This window comes from Tyto alba, unplaced genomic scaffold (assembly GCF_018691265.1).
Source record: "Tyto alba isolate M040663 unplaced genomic scaffold, T.alba_DEE_v4.0 Super-Scaffold_1, whole genome shotgun sequence".
Taxonomy (NCBI): domain Eukaryota; kingdom Metazoa; phylum Chordata; class Aves; order Strigiformes; family Tytonidae; genus Tyto; species Tyto alba.
This window is the reverse complement of record NW_024881261.1, coordinates 17,373,331-17,390,121: the sequence shown is the minus strand read 5'-3', so window position 1 is coordinate 17,390,121 and position 16,791 is coordinate 17,373,331. Positions and strand designations below refer to the sequence as shown.

The 16,791-nt window shown below is 34.3% G+C and overlaps 1 protein-coding gene across 5 annotated transcripts in view; it reads right to left on the bottom strand.

The window, feature by feature from the left end:
• KNDC1 (kinase non-catalytic C-lobe domain containing 1) overlaps nt 1–16,791 on the bottom strand; it is an 83,538-nt gene that overhangs the window by 35,018 nt on the left and 31,729 nt on the right. For all 5 annotated transcript variants that reach the window (XR_006165088.1, XR_006165085.1, XM_042790103.1 and 2 more), the window contains exons 6-13: nt 15,454–16,475; nt 7,300–7,414; nt 4,124–4,195; nt 3,955–4,016; nt 1,501–1,659; nt 1,072–1,149; nt 345–438; nt 1–163 (exon numbers count right to left, since the gene is read on the bottom strand). Coding sequence is in view for 3 of the 5 variants with exons in the window: in XM_042790103.1 (XP_042646037.1) it covers nt 1–163; nt 345–438; nt 1,072–1,149; nt 1,501–1,659; nt 3,955–4,016; nt 4,124–4,195; nt 7,300–7,414; nt 15,454–16,475 (1,765 nt within the window). In the remaining 2 variants the exon portion in view is untranslated. The remainder of the gene's footprint in view (nt 164–344; nt 439–1,071; nt 1,150–1,500; nt 1,660–3,954; nt 4,017–4,123; nt 4,196–7,299; nt 7,415–15,453; nt 16,476–16,791) is intronic.

Sequence of the window (16,791 nt, the reverse complement as noted above, 5' to 3'; positions counted from 1 at the left end):
TTTGTTATATTTGCATTTTGTTGCAGAATAATAGGCTTAAAATGAGTTGCAGGAGATGTGAATGCATCAGGTAATGTAGCTTTCTCACAATTTAGAGAAGTCTGGCATGGTATTGGTCCTTTAACTGCTACAAGTTTACTTGCACTGGTAATAGGCACAAATCCTAAAAACAAAAACACAGTTAGAAAGATGAACGATATGTAAAATACAAATGCAAGGTAAATAACAATCAATATAGATAGGAAAATAAAAAGAATTGCATAGCTAAGCGAGAAAATCTTACATGGAGAACTGATGTAGAGAATACTAAAACAAAGCAAACATGTCACGGTCTGATTGCTTACCTAGACTTGACTCTGAAGGGTCCATTTCATGTCTTTCATTTTTAAATTCAAAAGCAACATGATCTTGAGATGAAATTACTTCTTCCTCAACAGCCTAACAATAAAAATTGAAGTTCAAACTGAATTTATTAATCAGCATTTTCTTTTTTTTAAATTCTACTCAGCACATTACTTCAAAAAAACCCCAAACCCCATAGAAACCTAGAACGTTGCAAAGCAACAACCTAGTTATGCCAAGATGGAGAATTAAAACAAATTACATAAAAACTCTAAGGACTAGTAGAACTGTTTGGAAATCTTGATGACCCTCTGTTTCAAATCAGAACTTTTAGGTAATCAAAGTTTTGAACAAAGTCAGTTTCATGGATTGACTGAACACTGTGTGCATTACATACACGTATTTGAAATATAAACATAACACAAGAATTACACATTAATATCTTCCGTTCTCATAAGAGGGGTGGTAAATGAAAAAGAGATTATGAAATTAAGTCACTCATTCTTCACACATACAGACTGTGGAGCCAGGACACCAAAACATGGGGAATGACCACTCCAACAAGCAAGAACTAGAAAAAAACAATACCTAAAGACTAGTTGAAAATAAATAAACAAAACAGAAGAGAACAATTCTAACTGTATTTGCAGGGGACAAAATCTTACTGGAATACAATTTACAGAATGAATTGAAAAAAATGTAGAGAATTAAATAAGGTGGCACTCTTACCTTAAAGACAGATTTATTCAACAATGCCAAAATATTTTTGCTATTTATACCTTGTTCAAGTAAATAATGATTGCATGTCTAAAAAAAATTAATAAAAAAATCATAAGTTTCAGTCAGTAAATAAGTTTTCAATGAGATGAGGTATTCTTGGACAATGGCAAAGTCAAGATAAAGTCAGAAGTAATCTAAATTTAGGAAGCCTTAAGAACTTATTTTGAGTACCTTATGGACTATTTCAATACAAATTAAAAACACACCCCTCTGTGTCCTTAGGGAGGTAACTTTAAAAACAAACCCCAAAGTGACTGGTTATGATTTAATTAGGTATGAGTCTATTACCAAAAGGAAATTAATATCTTAATATTCAAATCACTAAAATGAGACTTTAGATACAACTAGATTTCATGTAAAATTGCTTAAATTAGTAACCTTAATTGCATCAGCTAGAGAAGGTCTTTCGTCAGGGTTTTTTCTTGCCATATCCAGAAGAAGATTTTTTAATTTTCTTGGCAATGTTAGTTTGTGACTCTGTGGAATACTGTATTTTGCAGCCATCCACAGAACTGCAGCAACACCATAAATGCAGACCTATTGGTATAATGTGAGAGACAGGAGAGATGTAAACAGACCAAAAAAAGCTTCCACTTCAAAACCAATTCCAGCAAATTATCTAAAAATTCCCCTCATTCCCCACAAAAAAAAAGATAATGACTAGAGCTTCCAAAGTACTGATCACACTTGGCTTTTGAAGATGCTGATGAAAATCCCAGCCCATTAAAAAAAACTGCTGTTATGCACTCAGGACCAATAATAGTAGCTAATTTTCTACTGTTGGAGAAACATACATAATTTGTCTTATCCTTTGTCTAGGAAAATTAGTCAGGAAAAAAGTGATTTTAGAACCATTTTGATGAATTCTTTTCTCATTTAAAAACTTAGATTGCTGCAAGGCTTAGAGCTCTACCATAAAACCTGACCAGCTGCAATGTACTTAAAAAAGGTCATGATAATCCAGCAAGTAAATGGCACACAGTAATTACAAGCTAGCCAGTATAAGTCATATTTTACAAAGAAGATTACATCTATCAGGAGAACAAGGTACTGTATATTTATTTTAGCAATTATTGTGATAGCTGCAGCTAGACCAACTGAAGTTGTCATGATGAGGGACCTTGAAAAGTACTTGATATTCACACCCTTTCTCGTTTTATTTGAAGAATTAAAATTTGCAGACTGAAACAGATTTAGTCTACTTAATTATATATTAATCATGTAATTAAGTTAGTTTACATATGTTAGCATGTACTACAAATGCAACTTTGACAAAGTTAAAGAACCATGCTTCTTCACATTGCCTCTGAAAGATATTAAAAGGACTCAAGGAACAGAAACTCAAGTACAGTACTAAATAACATGGTCCTATAAACCAATGTTTTCTATCAGCCTTTTGAGCAAAGCAAACAGGAATGAACACAACGTAACAAGGGATTTCACTATAAAGCAAATAACCTGTTAACCATTTGAACTGTTGAACAAAAGCTACTAACAGGTACAAAAATATGTGAAATAGGAGAAAGCAGCTCCATCCAAACAAAAAAATGTTCTTCCCCTCAGGCTCATAACTCTAAGAGGTCATTGGGACCACAATCATACCCTAAATTTATTATTTAGGAAAAACTTGCCATCTAATCCAACATATCCTTCAAAAAAGTTTCTTTTACTGAAGTAATACAGTTATTGTGACTGTCACTAAACAGTCTTGAGTCCCATACCATAATTCTAACTAAATGTTCATAATAACCAGAAAGTTACACAAATATCAGTAAAAAGCAAAAAAACCCAAACCCCCAAAAACAAAACCAAAAAAACCCTGGTCAGCTAGTTCTATATATAATGTTGTAGAAAAACATGGAAAAAAGATTACTTCTGATTTTCTAAAAAAAAAAAAGAATAAAGCATGAAGGCTTTAGGTTTATTGATTTCTAATGTCTGGTAAAACTGCTATATTATATTTCAGTGTTAGTTTAAGCTTATGAAGCCTTTGAAAAACCTGTATGTTGGATCAAAGCAGTTTAAGAGGAAAAAGCAACTTTAAAGCATATAAGCATTTTCTAGTTCCAGAAAATTTTACAGAAAGGCAAACTCTCTTTAGTAGATTTTTAATGATTTTTTTTTTTCCGATTCATGACTGTGTCTAATTTTAAAGAACTCACGGGGAACAAGGTACATATTAGCTAACCTCTTTTCTTGTTACATAATAGAAAGGTACCATAAATTCTGCTTTCCTAACTCGTAAGATCACTGTGGTACAGTTTGCAATTCAGATGCAGTTGCAGTGGAGACAAATACCTGCTATTTATTAACATTTTTATCAACTTTGGCCTGAAAGCTTCTTATGGTTTATATCTGTAGCAGAAAGCTCTAGGAAAACTATATTGGTAACAGACGTAATTCATAATGTTCCCATAGTAAAAATATGCCGATAGTGATATTTTAATCCAATCTTCCAAATGAAATTAATGTTCAGGATTTAGCCTAGACAGTCTAAAATACAGATCTGAGTGGGACCTCCAGAATGTGAAAACCTGACTTCGAAGTCTGTCCTACTGCTAACAAACTGAAAATAATTAAGCCTTATGGAAAAGTATTGAAAAACAGGTTTCTGGCAGTTACTTGATTTTGTAAGGCAAAATTATTTTTCAGAAGCAAATAATTTTATGGGAGATCAATATATAAAAAACCCACAGATAACCAAGAAATACTGGGAGAGGTGAGAAATATTATCAAAATCTTAGAAGAATTTCACTTTCTTCTTCAAGCAGCAGAGAGATACAACTGTCCTTTGGCAAAATGCATACCAACCTACATAACCTACCACATTACCTTCTCAGTATCCACATTCTCTTCTTCAATTTCAGGAGCTAAATAAAATATATCACAAGACTCTAGATGAGAAAAGAAACCAGAAACAAAAGGTAAGATACTTGCTTTCTTCTCCCCTCCCTCCCCCACACCCCAAACTAAAAGCAGAGTATGCAATGTGTTAGTTTACCCTCAGCTTTTGGAGCAGCAAAGAGGATACTTCCATGGCAGTCAATCATCACAGAGTCCAAACATAAGACCTCTGCAAACAAGCCACAAAATAGCAAAGCATAATAAATAACTGTTCTTGTAACTATTTGATACTAATAAAAAGAAATTAAATTATTTTAAAAATAATATGCAATGTCAGCAATTACCCTATGGTAAATGATGCACTAATGCTAGAACAGATACCACCCAATAAAGAGACAGTAGATGCATAATCACCTAAAGCAATTCCTGAAGAACAAAGACAAGGAAGTAAAACAAAATGGGATCACAATAAACGAAAGGGCTTAGAATAACAGAAGTTTATTCACTTTATACCCAGCTTTGAAAAGGAAAAACAAGAAAGGAACAAAACAAGAAAAGAAATACGACAGCTAGATGTCCTCTAGTCTCACAAGGTACCAATAAAAGACAGTCAATTTATTTTAAGCATTTAATCTCTCATGTCTTCCATCCTTTAACCCCACCAAAATATAGGGTCATTATCTGGAAACAGCTGAGACATATGTGGCCAGATTCAGAACTCCTCTAGGTGAGATAGGATATAGAGCCCAGTTTTGCACAAATAATCACACATACTCTCCCACTGAAGTGCTATGTAGATCGGTATTTGCAAGGCCCTGAAATTTTCCATAGTTAGAAGAGAAATAACTGACTTCCAAAACTATTTTAAATGATCAGAGATCTTCAGAAAATTAACATTAAGGTCATGAGATTGTGCTATATAAATGCAGTGATGAAAAACTTGTGGTAAGACTGTGTCAATCTGGTATCTTCAAAGCACACTGTAATTTAACATGTTTCAATATAATAAGCCAACTGGCTAGCAGTGTAGTCCTGCCTTTGTAAACCACCATCAAATATGCTGTATTCTTATTAAAAAGAGTACAAGGAGAATAGATTCTTATATTAAATTTTAATTTAATTTAATAAGAGGTTAAAACATTACATTTATTAATTAAATAAAAAAATATGTCTAAGAGTAAAACAAATATTAATTTATAATTAAATAATAAATTGGAGAGGTCTAAGAGAGAAAAATAAAGGAAGAAAAAAAGGAAAGAATCCTTCTGCTTTTGTAGATACCTGTACAAAACATATCTAGAGACATTAAATTGTTATTATGCTTAATATAAATAAAGGCTTGAGTACTACCTTCTATAATATTTAAGCTGGACCTGGACTATGTGTCTTGAGAAGCAAAGCCTTCCTAAATGGGAACCATTATTAGTTATTTTTGCAGAGGCAGCTCCCCTGAGAACTCTTTATGCTCATCATCTTTGCTTCTCAAGAGTTAACACCTCCGGCCCTGAATCTGCAACACGGTTCATGCAAACCAGATCTCAACTTCAGTACAACAGAGAATTCTCCCCTGGGTTCACGTGCCTGTGAGCAACATGTATGAGACATCCTCTGATAAGAGGAGAGGAAATAAGCAAAGTCGCATGAAGGGTACGAATAACTTTTGTAACAAGATTGAATTAAAAAATGCATGCAGAGGCTAGCTTTGGGGTGTGTTTTCCTACCCAGATAATTCCTGTTTAGGATAATGAAAAAATTGTAATCATGAAAGGATTTGGAGAAAAAGGCTAAGTGAATAAAAAATAAATAATCCAGTTTGTTCCACATTTCATATATTTAACTATGAGCCATCAGCTACCAATCTTACTCTACCAGTGTTAAGACAAAGGATATTTTAACAAACACTTTATATGATATCAGCTTCACTTTTAAAACTATTCAAAAGCAATGCTGACAGAACTCTGCGTGTGTGACCACTATAAGTCATTCCACAATGCATATCCACTCTCAGAACAAGCAGAGAATTCTCTGGCAGAAATATGCTAAATCTGAAAACAATACTCAACTTGAAGGTAGCTTTATTTGTCAATATGAAATTTTAAGTAAGGTGCCTTCCATTTAGTGGTCTGTATCATTATGTTCATTTTTACAGGCTACATAAGATTCAGATTATAACTCGGTCTATATTATTTTGAAGACTTATGCATTCTGGGTGCATGTAAGTACAATAAGAGGCTGGCTAGATATATGAAATTAGAAACTGAGCCATTATGTGCAGTTATTTGAAACCTTCACAAACATTAGGAACATGCTATGAGGCTGAAATAATCCTTCTGTTGCAAGGTATATCAAACTTAGTTTTAAGGGTAACACTGTTTAAAGTGCTCAGAAATTACCACTTACAGTCAATTTATTTTTTTAACAGTTTTATATCATAAAACAGCTGAAGCTGAAAACCAAAGAGATTCAGTAAGTTTTCTGTACCTTACTATCCAGTTGTGCATATTCAGTTACAGACTTCAAAATCATCCCTGTCCAAACCCTCAAAAGCAGGCTTTTTAAATCAAGAAAAAGAAAAGGCAGGGTGGTGGTGATGGGAACCTCTGTTCTGTTTATCAGAACTGCTACAGAATTATTATTAGTATAAGCTAAACCAACATTCAGAATGCCTATGGAAATTTAGGATGGTCTTCTGCCAAGTCACATACAGCATATTCCAATTCTGTCAAAAGACAGTTCCCCGTTCCTCTCTCAGAAGTTGACTTCTGATAATTCTCCTATAAACTGAAGCACAGGGAATGTGGAAGGAGTCATGCCATGACAAGAATCTGGGTGTTTTGAACTGACAAAGCTCTGTATTGTCACAAATACATCAGGAATCTTCTGTCACAAAGAAATCTGAGCAAGAGAGGAAGTTTTAAGTTTACATATATATATAAATTATTCCTCCTGTTTTCAAGATACAAGTCCCAACTGCTTTTGTTAAAAGTCACAGTACAATTTCTCCATCCCCAAAATGTCTAAACACAGAATTAGTTTCACTGCTTGAAGTCATAAAGATTTGATTTCCCCTCAAAACCCATCAAAACTCAGAATAAAGAGAAAAGATGACATTCTTCTATATATGGAAGAAAACTCCAAACTGAGTAAAAATTCTCAGTCACAATTTAAGAGAGTGAATTTAAGTTAGAAATGTTGCCTATTATTTTTTCTGTAAACGAAATTCATGTTGAGACATTTTGCATCAATAAAGAAAACATTAACATAGTGAACATAAATATTTCAAGCAAATAGTTAAGATTTTAAGCAAGTATTTTAAGATAATTAAGACTATACCTGGATAATCTATGCAAGTCTGCAGAGTACATAAACACTCATGACATAATGCCCAGAGTTCATAGTCTTTCAGAGGTTTACCATACCAGGACAACAGTATTTTTAGAGAGATCCACTGAAAAACACAGTGAGGACAGATAAAGTTATGAAAAACTGTCACAAACCAAAAATTGTTTACTGATGCAAAGAAGTAGTAAATCTTAATAGACAATTCACTCACCTAAAAAGCATTAAGAAAAGGTATTTATTGCACTTGCCAGTAATGAACTAGTAATATAACTTATTGAAAAAGCATTGTACAGTTAGCTAGCCGTATAGATGAAGCAGTAGTTTCTTAATTGCATGACAAAAGTGTAATTAAAGTGAGATTGCAGCAAGAGTAGAACTGTTTCAGGAAAAGTGAGCTGTTTCAAAGCTCTTTCTTATCATACTAAAGAAAGACTCTTTTAGAAAGTCAAAGATGACACATAATTATAAGGACACCACCTAGATTTAAAACCACAAAAATAGAAATTATCATCACCAACAAAAAATTTCCCACATTCAAATCCTGATTTACCCTAACAGTTGCATTACAAGTCTTACCTTAAACATTTCATCATTTTTTGGCCTTGTGTGTAAGATGTTAATAATATTGACAGAATTAATGACAGGCTTATTTGAAGTCCAAGCACATTGTTCTGGTTTTAATTACTGGCTGCTCAATTTGTAGTAATAGCATTTGTATTTCTGGCTATGAATTTAGCTTTTGGTACCTGGCATAATATCTTAATGTAACAAAGATACTGCTCCATAGAAACTTACTGTTCTTCAGAGAATCCATGTTTTGCATTTTGTGATTTTTGGGGGTGGGGTGAATATAAGAACTTGACGTTGATAGTACTGCACAGACACCTTCCCAGTCAAGCTGTGCTAATAGAACAGCTTGTCACTACTAGTGGCTCTTGACATCAGCTGGACTTTACCGTCTCCATTGTTCTACCAAAGGAACAGTAAATTCACTGAATTCACTGTAGGCAGAAACCTCTGGGTTAGAGCAGACCCATTCAACTATTTTAAAAAATAGCACAGCACATATTCTGTTGCATATGCAGCCCTAAGATAGTAAACTATCTCTAAATGACAACTTGAGGCCACATTGGGGAAAAGAACTACCAGAAGCAATTCAGGATTAACTGGAAAAAAACCCCACAAGACTGGAGCACTGGAAACAGAAACAAAATTTAAAACCTCTGAACTGTTTGGTTATTTTTACAGACACCTTTGTATCCCAATCAATGTTTGTAAAATCTAAATAGACTAAGGGTCTCTCCCACATACAATGGTAGTAAATCATTCTGTTTGACGAATCAGTCTCTGCACCACCATTTATTGCAGTCAATTTTTCATGATCCTGGCTATGAAACACCCTTCAGTGAGGCACTATTTGGATTTTATGATAAAATATGTAATGAACAGACTATCACATTAACTTTCATCAACATCAGCAAACACCTTCCTTGCAAACTATGGGGAGGAAAAAGAGAACTACATTAATTTCCCTAGCTGAAACTTCATTGATAATTTCATTTTTACCAGAAGACCATCTCAAGGAATGTAATACTTTGTAATCGTATTGTTTAAATATTTCTTGAAAGTGAACCAGATAAACTATACATTTCTAACAAGAGGTACCAGAAAACACACCCTTTGATTTACTTAAAATGTTTTATATTCTTCCTACCTCCAACACACATAAAAATTTATTTGGTGATTTTATTCTCTTATGTTCCATTGTGGCACACTGCAAAAATTAGTAACTTCAGCACTGACAGATTTGAAGCCAGATAATAAGGTTAAACTTCATTCTCAAATTTTGATATCACCAGCATCCTAGAGTGCAAAATTCTTTCATCAATGTCTTCCTTCATTATATCTAGAAAAGTAAGCTCTTGAACTGTCTGATAAAAATATATCAAATACACCGCTAGAAGGAAGAGGCCAGATAGTCAAAGGAATTAATTAATCTAGGGAATATTCAAGACCGAACTTCATACTGTTATTACTATCCCTGATCAGTGCCGTGTTCCCCATCTGTAGCATCCTGGTTCTCACATGCCACAAATGTCTTTGCGCACAGACAGTACAATTAAAGCAGCAGCTAGATACTTCAAATTCATCCTGTACAGCTGACACGATGAGAAAGAAATCAGAAGAGAAACTCCACAGACCGACTAGAACATTAAGAAGGTTTGGGGATTTGGGAATATTTTTGTAGTAAGTACACACCATTGCCACATGTTTTTCTGTAAGAGAAACCATCTTCTTGAAGTTTATGTCCCTAGAGGCTCTAAATGCTGCAACAGAGAAAGATGGACTTCCTCTATCCCATAAACAAATAATCTCTGACTTCAGGAAAGGTGATGAATGGCTAGCAAGGGGAAGAAGAATGTCTCACTAAACTGGAGACTAAAGTTAGTTGTACAGCAGAAAGCTGTACATAACTTCTGGGACATCTAAGCTTTCTAGAGGACAAAAGAAATGACAGAAATAAATTTAGGCAGAGCAAGAAAGTAGGAATAAACCCTAAGAACAGCAGCAAAAGTTTATGATAAGAAAGAGGAAAGTGTCAATGATAGATAACAAAACAGAGGTTGAAAAGGCACCAGAAACAAATTCTATTTCAGAAGAAAAAAAGGATGTAAGAAAAGCAAATCTTAGTAGAAGTGAGAATCACTGCCATCTATAGGATGACCAAATTAACCTGAGTCAAGAAAAAAGGATGCAGTCTGGTTACAGGTTGTTGAACTTTACTTAAATGTATACTCTCAGTGTTTCACAACAGAGGCAAGCATCCTTAAAAAAGATTAAACTTCAAATATTAATATTGCTAGCTAGTATTAATATGCTAGTCGTTCTGCAATGCTAATAACTAACTGCATTGCTATTGTCTCTTAATATAATTCAAGTCTCTCCCTACCTCGATCCTATCAAAAGATTAACTTTATTCCTGAAAAATAGCACTGAGAAGGTCATTCTAATGTTCTAATTTTTCCAAATGCTCACCTTCCTACACCAGAAAGAGAGAATTCTGGAAGACTTCAGATGAAGACTGAGGGTTCAGACCTGATGGGGACTTGTCCTTCTAACACCTTGTAAAAGTTATCATGTAACTTGACTATATCAGATAAGACATGTTTCATCACACATTTAAATGTGATGAAAAACACATGCAGTCTGGTTAAAATAATTTTCAAAGGAAAAATAATACACTTCTCAAGCTTAAGAGGTAATTTTTATTCAACCCTCAAACCTTAAATAGAGGTATTTAATGCAATGCACATTCGAATTCCACTGAACCTATCTATGTTTTACTAAACATGTGAGTGTAAAACTCCCTTATTTAGGCATCTGTCTCAGGTTTGGTTATTTCGTTTTGTTTTTTCAACATGCAAGTCTCCGATTCATAACTATTACTATTTCCTACAACTTTAAAAAAACCCACTCCACCACCACAAAGAAAACCTGAAGTGCTGGAAAACACATGATTAAAATTTTTTGTCAGAATGCCTGTAGCATGCATTGTTTTTTAAGTATATTCAGACATTTTAGCAAAGCAAGCTCAAGACAACTGTTCAGCATCCATAAGGCCTCAAGTCCACTTCATTTAAAGCATTAACATTAATACTGATATAAAACATTTATTAATATATTATCACCAGTGAAACTGCACCAAAGAGCAAACAAAATTATAATCCAATGCCTTTTCCTGAAATTTTTTCTTCACATTCTAAATGAGATATTTTCATAATAGAAATTATATAACCCGTTTTTTAAAATAAGAAATGTTTTTCACAGCACAGAAATTTTGACAGAAAATATGAAAAAGCCACACACAACCGATTATTGCTTATAGCTACATATTGGTGACATTTTGTTTTATGCTAAAAAGATTTTAAACCTCACTTGTTGAAAAAGTGATGTTTTTTTCTTCAGTGCTGTGAAGATCATTTAACAGATCTTTTATTTCATCGTTGGTACCAGAACTGTAAAAGCTTTTAGTAAAGCAGTCAGACTATGCCAACATACTATATTTTATGAACATAATGCTGGCATATTTTAAACAGCCCAAGCAAGCAGGATTTTCATTATTCTTTTCTTAATAAGTACTATTCTGGGAATTGACAACTTTTCTTTCCTTCAAGTGTTATTTCCCCAGTGTTCAAGTGTCATTCTCTAGATACATGGCTTTTCATTTCTCTCATGCTTGACTGGGTATGAATGACCAACAGAAACCAAATGTGTATATGCCAGGTTCCCATTAACCCTTCCCATTTAAAGGCCATAGAGTTTGAATCACAGAGAAACATTTAAAAGCATTAGAGATAAGACACACCTAATTGGAATGAAATTGGTTAGAGAAATAAAAGATCCCCACTCAAACTTGAAGTGAAAAATATTTATTTATGGCATGCAAAACTATAAAAATTACTAGGAAAACCCTCACAAGATACATTGCAGCAGCCAGACAAAAGCAAGTAAGTATTTTTAGTAATGCTTACTAGCAGTAAAGCACACAACATTAAGCAGCAGTGTTGGAGTATTAGAAAAATATTGTCCACTGGAGAAGTATTGACAGGCAAGAAAAACTGTCTGTTCTCCAGAGTAGACAAGGTTGATCTTCAACCGGATGGGACTGGTATTGCATTTTCTCTAAAGAACAAGAAATAATTAAAGAGATGCTAGATATACTATTCTAAAAGATCTATTTGCTGTAATCATGTTTATCTGTTATAGAAAACTAGTGAAAGAGCAGCACTGTAAATCTTCTGAGGTGTTTTTTATTTAGCCCAGAAGACAGAAATCACAATAGTTCAGGCTTCACACTCTTTGTAGTAAACGAATAAACTCCCACACTCAAGTTTTAGCTTCTTAAAAAAAAAAAAAAAGTCAAGCATTTTTAGGTATTTGGTAAAATTTTGGCACAGAGAAATTAAAGGGAACTTGAAAGAGAGACATCAGTTGTAACTTTTTCACATAAGGGATAGCACAGTATGGCTTTACTTTTGCAACTGTCAGGAGGTAAGTCAGAGGCAGAAACTGGTATGTCTCAGAAGCCTGAGGAATAAAATCGGTTTTCCAAAAGAAAAAGAAGCTGAAAACATTAAAAAAACCCCAACCCTTCTCTAGGAAGACTTATAATAGTCTGCCATACAGTTCAATGACTACTGAGAATGAATGACCTTCCTTCCAAAAACAATAATTACCAGGCTAGAAGCTCAGCATTTCAGAAATATGGCTGTTCCTCACAGATGTTGGTATACTTAAATGTTTTTTCTCCCCACAGCAGTTAAATAATAAAAGAAGGTGGCATTCATTTGTTTGTGTATGGGGTTTCGGTTGTTTTTTTGTTTGGCTGTTTTTTTTCAGACCAATTTAGGATTTCTCTAAAGAGCATAATACTTTTATGTGGCAGAATCTGAAGATTTGCTGGAATTGATTACTAAAAAAAGACTACAGAGACATGAGTCTATCAAACCTTTCTTTTACTGAAACTACACCTATAAAACTCTGGTTTCATAGACAACAACCACTCTGCTGTCTTAATTTCAGATCATATGTATTATAACACTGCTTATTAGGGTGACTGGAATAACCTTTTCTAATTCACTGTGATTGCCCTGTGAATTCAGCAGGAGCAGGATAACCTCGCTTATATTCAGAGCCTACTTATTTGGAAAAATTACATTCTGTTCAGGCTGAAAGAACACTTTATTTAAAATTGATGATTAAATATCTGAAAAAAAAAAAAAGAGGACTTCAGAAGGATGGTAGAATAGCCTGAAAACATCGTTTTGGTTTACTTTTCTGTGTACCAATCTCAATTGCTGATGCGGAAAAGCAAACAGGACATTTGTTACGGCTTTTAAATAGTGCAAGAATTTTGAGTAACTAATGCTGAAGAAGATTATTTTCTTGAAAGTGTCTTCATGTACCCAGACTTAAACTGTTGTCCTGGTAATCTAGTTAGGACAGAATATAGGTCTTATTTCAACAGATTTTTTTTCTCAAAGAAGAATCCCTATCACTGCTCTCAATTTACATTCTTAAGTGATGGCAGCTTATTCACCACACTGCTCTAGTTAACACTAAGGCCTAAGTAAGCCCACTTCTACTTCATGACAAATGACTTAAGTGTGGTACCTTTATTTCTTGGAATGAAGGAGGAGAAAAACAAAACAAAACAAAACAACAAACCAGAAACCACCACCATAAAAAACAAAACAAAAAAACCCCAAAACCCAACCAACCAGCTGCAGTGGTTTTATAGTGGTCTGATAGCCTTCTTAGCCATCCTCTCCATGACAAATAAACATGCAAATTAATTCCTAGGTTTATACAGTTTAGCATGAAAAAAAATATAAAAACTCCATTCAGAAAAAAAGATTTGCACATAAGATGAAAGACAGTTTCCGCTGCTTGAATACTAAGACATATCTAGATTTCTGTATACTAACAAGCTTTCTCACAAGAAGTCAGTGACTGAAATTGCTATGATCCTTGCTAGAAATACAAGCACTTCTACCAAACAAAGCAGGTTCATGTAGATCCAGAGTAAGAAATGACATGACAAAAGCAGAAGACTTTGGAATGATTATAAATCTGATTATTACTTTGCACTCTCTTCTGAATATGTAAAGTTGCACAGTTCAGAGCAGGAAGTGAGGGAAAAAAAGAAAAAAAGAAAGATGTATCTACCATAAATGGATCTTTTCCCACAGTCTGAAGAATGCACCTGTAGGATTTTAAAAACTAAATAAAGGACTCAATACATACACTGAATAATTCCCTCAGAAAGCAAAACCATGCCATGTGGTACTTATCTGTATTTACTATCCTCTTGCACTATGAATTTAATAAGTGTACATGCTATTGAGGGGAGAAGAGACAAGATGGGGAAAAAAGCAGTTAGAACAAAATCTTCAATGTTGCATTAATTTTTTTAGCTATGATGAACCAAAGGCTCTTTACACACTTGACAGTCCTAGGTTACTACTCTAGTGGAGGTGTTCGGGACACGGTAAAAAGAAGAATGGATGCAGACTGAAAATAACACTGGGTGCCACTGCATGGGGTGGCTGGAAGACTGGCTGTTAGGCAAGGAGAACAAGGCTGAGTTGTCATTAGAGAAGTAAGGAAAAAACTCCAGCATCTACACCTAAGCATAACCGCTGGAAATTAAATGTGTGAAGTTTGTGCTGCTCATTTTTATCAAGTCACAGCAAGGCTGGAAAATCATCAACTGTCCTGCATTTTTAGCCAGCAGCTCTCCTACCACATGGACTGTTTACATCTCTTTGAGTGTGGCACAAGAGAAAACCATCTAGTCAGAGACCAAACTTGTCTACCCTGAGAATATGTAATTTGAACAGAGAAGAGACCATACTACAACTATCTATCAACAAATTCTAGTAGACTAATTACCCGCTCTCCCCCTTCTTATTTGGCTATTTATAAAGATGAAATACTTGAGACAACATACCCATCATTGTGCACATATTTGAATTCTGTTATGAAATATACAGAACAAACAGAGGTGGTAATTTAAGAACACAGAACAGATACAGCATATGTACAATTTTCAAAAACTTAAATGTACATGTAGATTAAAAAAGAAGCGGAGTCTTTTCACCTCCTGAAGCAGATGGGATATTGCCATTGATTTCAGTGAGGTCAGGTTTACAGTCAGGAACTCTGCCATTTTTGTAAGCACCTGGGAGGCCCACTGCAACACAGTGAACTTTATGCACTGACAGTAACATAAAGACTAAAAAAATCTACATGTGCTTTGGTAATGTTCTCTTCCAAATGTAATCAACTAAGTATGCTGCACTAACATACCAGCAAATATATTCCATTTGTAAAAAAAAAAAAATTAAAGTGAAAGTTGATTTTGCAATAGCATAAATTTCACTGTAGTACTTTACTTTTAAAGAGGAAAAAAGGATCACCATGTTTCCAATATTAACTCTTAAAGTGCGCGGACTAGCAAAATTCGATCTTCCAGGTTTCTAAAGGGTATGAGGGGGGGGAGAAACCACACAGTATTTAAGTCATTTCATCTCCACATAAGTGACTACAGCAACTATATAATGAAGACTTTATTTTTACTACCTGCTCATTACTTTTGATTTCTGACCCTCTGCCTCCACAAAGATTATCTTCATTATTGTTTGCACTCATCGCACCGTTGCTTAATTCTGGAGACCTAATTATGTTTGATCCATATCTGTTCCCACTGGGTTTTGTTGTTAACACTGAAGCCATCTTGTTAAAATGTGGTAAAGAATTTTCATTTGACCCTTGAAAAGTTTCAGAAGAGTCTTCCAACGCCATGTAATTGTCTAGCATTTTTGCTCCAACAATTGATTGATTTGGGCCTTTTAGCATACCAGCTGTATTTGGCGTTTCAGAGGTAGCATCAGAACAGTCTTCTTTGTGATCAGATGAAGCAAAACCTATATTTTTACCATTAATAAGTGACATATGTTCCTCTAGATTCATGCCAGACACCTGTGTGTATACACATGGAGCTTCTAAATGAAGATCATTAACCTGGTTATTCTTTGGTTCTATTTTTGGTGGACTGCTAATAGCAAATGAATTAAGATTTCCCTTTGAAAAAGCAACCTCATTATTATTGTCTAGAGGTAGTGACTCTTGTGATAGCAAGTGAGTTTTCCTAACTAGTTGTCCACTGTTGGTTACGGAAGTGAAAAAGTTACTTGTATCTGCAGGTTCAAGTGGTAGCTTTGGAAAGGTTTTAATTTTTCTCAAAGAACCTTTCTTAAAAATGCCATCTCTCTCCAGGTCAATAACACATGATTTTATATCCAAAGCAACACTAGCAAAACTGTCAGTATACACTCCACGTTCGTCCTCTTCTTTGCTCTTCTTAGCTTGAGTTGCAAGTTGAGAATGTTGAGTTTTCTCATTATCCAGATCAATTTGCATTTCCTTTAAACCACTTTCTCTGTCAGTCACCACAGTAACTACAGAAGAGTCCTTGTGACAGGTAGTTGTCACATCTTCCACTGCAGATGTATCACCTGCTATGTTGTTTTTCTCATTTGAATATAATTTCGATCCCAAACTTCTCTGACACATTCTTCCCTTCCACATGTTATCACAGACATCTAGATGCAAAAACAGATGCTTATATTAAATGTGTATTTAAGCCTTCTAATCTTTCCTAGTAAATCATTATATTGCTTTTTCAGCCACTGCTCTTACATACCTTCAGGATGTTACACAAATTAATTATTTCTGGATAAGTCACTTTTAATCATACAGGACACTCTAAATATATTAATTATGTTCATTAAGAGTTGTATGTCCCCTGATCCCCACCCCCAATCCACAAATATTTAATAATAACTTTTTGATATCTAGAAAGGAACATATAACAGGAAAGTACACAAACATTGTATTTTAAAAATCATTAGATAAGTC